This window comes from Echinops telfairi, unplaced genomic scaffold (assembly GCF_000313985.2).
Source record: "Echinops telfairi isolate 266 unplaced genomic scaffold, ASM31398v2 ScPeMD7_7465;HRSCAF=8503, whole genome shotgun sequence".
Taxonomy (NCBI): domain Eukaryota; kingdom Metazoa; phylum Chordata; class Mammalia; order Afrosoricida; family Tenrecidae; genus Echinops; species Echinops telfairi.
The window spans coordinates 7,113,086-7,118,551 of record NW_022111365.1 but is presented as its reverse complement, the minus strand read 5'-3'; the positions used below and the strand labels follow the sequence as shown (position 1 = coordinate 7,118,551).

Below are 5,466 nucleotides of genomic sequence, written 5' to 3'. Positions count from 1 at the left end.
CAAACTATATGGATATCACTTGGACTCAACAACTGTTAACATTTTGCCATGATAGGTCTGTCTCAGCGTGAAATTTGAAGATACAAGAATATTGCCCCATAAACAACATTACCATTGCTATTACTGACAAATTAATAACAATTCTGTAAAAGCATATAATACTCCCACCATATTAAAATGGTCCAGCTTTACCCTGAATGTCTTTTTAAAGTTGTGAGTTCAAAAGAGAGCTATTGATATGTCGCACTGTGAGTAGCAAACCTGCAATGTGAATGCAGTGATCTAGGGCCATTAGGTCAGATGGAGATGATTGCTCCTTATAGGGCTCTTTCTCCATGCCTACTACACCCTCCCCCATCATCCTCACTCTCCTTACCCCCAATAGTTTTCAGTATCGCCTCCCCTTTCCATCCTGGTCCCTCTGGAAAATCTCATCTTTCCCCTTCCTCAGTCATAGTCTCAGTTGTTTTAAGAGGTTCTCTCACCTAAAACTGGTGGATAGAAGACCTGGGAGGATGGGAGCAGCCTCTCCCACTGGTATTGGACAGCATGCTTACTCCTTGGGGACTGGCAGCTCAGGGCCACATTGTTCCCCACACGGGGCACGCCCTGGAGATGGCAGGATGGAGAAGTAGGAGGAACTGGGAGGAGAGACAGCATAAAAACTCCACTTAAGGGACCCATAGGTCGATCCCTGCCCCTAGGCCCCTTCCCCCCACACACGTACACCACCATCACAACCATCATAAATACTCCGTTTTGTGGCTCCATTTGCCTGTCCTTCCCCCAATCCATTTGGAAGAAAGACCTGCCTGGTCTTCCCTGAAGAGAGGGGGTGGAATTAGAACACCTGTGCTTCTCACTTACCCAGCACATCCAGATCCAAGCTTATGATGCGGTGTCCCAGCTCTTTTAATTGATTGTCATATATAAACACAGTACAACGGTAAGACCCAGAGTCTTCCTCTTGGAGGTCCTGCAGCCGAAGTGACATGTTCCGGGAGGGCTCAGGGTAGAGCAGAGATGCTCTGGGCTTGCTGTACATACCTCCAATGCCATAAGATAACACCTAGTACAGGACAAAAAACCTCCCTATTATTATCCACATCCACTGTGTCCACAAACTTTCTGAAGCTGCCATGCTGCATATACCCCTCACCTGGATCAATTCCTTCTCACCTGCCCCAAAGCCCACTCTGGCCACCCTCTCATACCCCAGAATCAACTGCACCCAAATAGTTAGAATTCTTCTCTACATAGTCTCTTCCTCTCCCACTTGAGGCATTTAGAAAGGTGACATGATGGGGGAGCAGAGATCTTATAAACAGGAGGCTAGATTTCTGGGAGAAACCTGGGTCTCATAGGGCCTGAAATGTACAGGGAGAGGATGGGAGGGATCTTTAAAAAAGACAAGAAAATGTTTTCATTTTTAATAGAAGAACAAATGACTCTGTGAAGATGTTTTCTAGGACCTTAGAAGTAGTAACCTGTGCAAGTAAGAGGAGTTAAAAATGAAGTTTCATTCACTTTTGGCTTGATCAGCCTCTGGGCATATCTGCTGTGATGGCAGATAGCAGATCATGGGAAGAGGTGGTCGGCTCCTTGCCTCCTGTAATAGGTAGGAATTCTGTGCCAACATGGCTCCCCTAGGAACATGGGCGCAGAGTTTACCCTGTCAATCAGGTCGCAGCTTGATTGGAGGACCACCTAAATAAATGGCTTTATGAGGCTGGCCTCCCTTGCTCTTTCTCCCTGGAGGCGGGCCACACACACTCTGCTTCACCTTCCTGTTGACAAGCCACGCTGATGGCAGCCAGAGCCCTGGAGATGCATCCGTGGCCATTGGATCTAAGGTACTTTTCATCCACTGGCCTGTGATTTTCCTGCATTTGGCATCATTGCATGGCTGCGTGATTGAGAAGAGGGATTTATGGACTCGTGTCTGACTTATGGAGTAGGATCAGACTTATACACTTGATCTGGACTGGGCTGGGATGTTTTCTTAATATACAATTACTCTTTGATATGGAGCTCTTTTTTGTACATATCTGGTGTCTCTGGATTTGTTTCTCTCGTCCCCCCCCAGTCTAAGAAACCTCCCAGGGAGGTAGTAAGGGCAGGGGAACAGGTGTCCATCATCTGAGAAGTGGCCTGTGACTGACACTCAGAGGCAGATACCCAGAAGGAAGGCAAATGTGGGTGGTTTGTGCTTTTCACAAAACATAAGTCAGCCTGTCTAACTGGATCATCTGACATTGCCAACAGTTTGCAAAATACAGGGAATTTTTATGGACTTTCTCTTTTTTCTGTTGTCAGTTTTTTGATTGTTGTTGTTTTGTTTTATTTTTCTCTGTCCTTTTTTGTGTGTGGTTATTATTGTCCCTGCATGTCTATCTAGATAAGATCGGTGGGATAAATCATCCAGATGAGAAAGCAACGGATCGGCGGTTCTTAGGGGAACACAGGAAAAGGGGAAGCGAGTATTAACAAACCCAGGGACAAGGGAACAAGTGATCTAAAATCAATGGCTAGGAGGGCATTGGATGCTGGTAGGGCTTGATCAAGGGCAATGTAACCTAGAGGAATTACTGAAACCCAAATGAACGCCTAACATGATAGTGGGAGAAGAGGAACATAAAAGGAAATACAGGAAACAACTAGGAGGTAACGGGCATTTATAGAGGTCTAAATACAGATAAATACATATGTAAATATATTTGAATATAATGATAGGAAAATAAATCTATGTGCATATATTTATATGTTTAGTATCAAGGTAGCAGATGAACATTGGTCCCCTTGTCAAGTACTCCCTCAAGGCAAGAACAATTTGTTCTAATATCCTCGCATTCTGAGATGCTTACCTTCCTGGCAAGATCACTGAAGACAAAATGGGTACATAAGCAAGTGTGCTGAAGAAAGCTGATGGTGCACGGCTATCAAAAGATACAGCATCTGGGGTCTTAAAGGCTTGAAGATAAAACAAGTGGCCATCTAGCTGAGAAGCAACAAAGTCTACATGGCAGAAGCACACCAGCCTGTGTGATCATGAGGTGTCGATGGGATCAGGGATCAGGTATCAAAGACCCAGAACAAAAAAAAAAATCATATTACTGTGAATGAGAAACTGTGCGGATTGGAGACCCAAAGCCCATCTAGAGACAATTGGACATCCCCTTACAGAAGGTTCACAAGGAAGAGATGAGCCAGTCAGGTTGCAGTGTAGCACCATGGAAACATACAACTTTCCTCTTGTTCCGTAATGCTCCCTCCCACCCTCCACTATCATGACCCCAATTCTACCTTACAAATTTGACTAGAACAGAGCATGTACACAAGTACAGATAAGACATAGGGAATCCAGGACGTATAAACCCCTCCCAACCCATATTGAGAGTAGCGGTACAAGGAGGGGAATGGGAAGGTAGAGGGAGAAAGAACTGATCACAATGATCTACATATAACCCCTCCCAGGGGGATGGTCAGTAGAAAAGTAGGTGAAGGGAGACATCGATCAGTGAAAGACATGAAATGATAACAATAGTTTACAAGTTATCAAGGGTTCATGAGGGAGGGGCCAAAATGAGGAGCTGATGCCAAAGGCTTAAGTAGAAAGAAAATGTTTTGAAAATATGATGGCAACAAATGTACAAATGTGCTTGACACAATGGATGCATGTATGGATAGTGATAAGAGTTGTACGAGCCCCCAATAAAATGATTTTTATAAATAGAGAGAATATGAACGCAGAGCTTTGAATGTTGCCCTTTCCTCAACCTCCCAACGTCTACCACTCAATAATAAACTAAAACCTCCCCCGGCTTCCTCTGTGTTCGATGTGCTGGCTGTCTCAGGAGAGTTGGGGTAAAGAAAAATATTTTAGGAAGCCTGCAAGATCTGAATAGAAAGGGAAGCTTTGAGGACATTTGCTTTTCACGGAAAGTCTTCCCTCCCCGTCTTTCCTCCCGGCTCTGTTGCCAGCTTTTCCTCCACAGCCTCTATGGGCTGCAGTTTTGCCACTCACATGGATCTCTTGCTTCCCTTTCTGATACAAGTACCACCTCACCACAGGCACCTCCCAAGGCTGAGATGAAGGCAACTCCCCATTCAGGGTATACCACACGGGCAGCACCACCTCGGAACCTTCCGCCGCTTGCAACCTGGACAGGCCTGCAGGCACATGCAGCTCCAGTTGGGCTCTTGAGGGTGATGCTAGGGCCAAGATGTAGGAAATTTGAGTGAGGAAGTCTGGCTCCTAGCTCAACCTGTGAGCCCGAACCCCACTACCCACAGCCTGAGGAGTGGGTCAACACAGTCGCAGAACAAGAACGAACCGCCCCAGGTCCCGAAAAAGGAGGCCTCAGGGATTGCCCAGGGACAAGTGCCCAGGGTTTTACTTTGCATCACTTTGGCATCATTTATTTTTCTCCCAAGATCCCTGGGTACTAAAAAGAGTGCGCAGACTTCTAGAGAGGAGGGGAAGAAAGCCAACAGGAAGGGTAGAGTTAGTACTTTTGAACTCCACTAGCATACTCCCTAGCACCACGTATTTACCAGGGTGCCTCATACCTGTTCTCTCTCCCATGGACCAGGAGTGTTGGGAGGCCAACCTGCTGGGCTAAGGATTAACTCTGAGGTCCTTCTGAACTGACCAAGCGGGAGAGGGACACTGGCTCAGCGCCCAGGCCTTGTCCAGTGACTGCCATGCTCACTCCTGATGGGCAGGATTCTGGAAGGCAAGAGATTCAGACCCAGAAAGCTCCCCAATTTCATTGTGTAGTGTAAGAGAGCTGGGCAGGGCCTCTTTGGGTGAATCTTGGGCAGAGCTGAGACAAAGGTCTCCTAAAGATCAATGACAAAGCTTTCTTTGTGTGTGTCAGTTTTCGGGGGTGGGCTCAAGGAGGGGGCTATTGAATCAGTGTTTGTACCTTTAAGTCCAGGAACAATCGCTTTTTACTGTTTGTAGAGGCAATAGAGTTTAAAGGCTTCTGGGGGATACTCTTAGTGCTCTTCCCTGGCAGACCTGAAGGATGCTTGGCCCCTACTCAGCCCTAGGCTAACAGATGCCACCACTACAGAGGCCTAGCTCTCCACCTTCCTGGGCAGCAGCTGAAGACCTTCTTGGGCCAGGAAGCTTATCCCACCAGTATACACGTCCCCCCCTCCAATTTCCAGGTGTGCATCATAAGAGTCCCTATCTCCACTCTTTGGCCTATGCAGTACCTCTTTCCCATTTCCTGATGGGTCCCTGTGGGCAGGGCAGGAAGTTTGTGTTCAGTGATAAGCCAGAAGACAATGGGAGGAGGGGCGAGCTAGACCTGAGGCTTTCTAAAGGAGGTGGGGGGAGGAGGCAACCCTGCCTTGAGGAGTCCATGGGATGTGAGGTTTTGAGAGGCCTAGCTTTCCCTGCTTGCCTGCCCTGTGGGCTGTCCAGCTTCTATCTGCAGCATTCCACCCCACTGGAGA

The 5,466-nt window shown here is 47.1% G+C and overlaps 1 protein-coding gene across 1 annotated transcript in view; it reads right to left on the bottom strand.

Annotated features, from left to right (window-relative positions):
* ESAM (endothelial cell adhesion molecule) overlaps positions 1-5,466 on the bottom strand; it is a 10,278-nt gene that overhangs the window by 2,401 nt on the left and 2,411 nt on the right. Inside the window, exons 2-4 of the mRNA XM_004714178.2 lie at positions 4,025-4,212; positions 868-1,069; positions 486-641 (exon numbers count right to left, since the gene is read on the bottom strand). Coding sequence (XP_004714235.2) covers positions 486-641; positions 868-1,069; positions 4,025-4,212 — 546 coding nt within the window. The remainder of the gene's footprint in view (positions 1-485; positions 642-867; positions 1,070-4,024; positions 4,213-5,466) is intronic.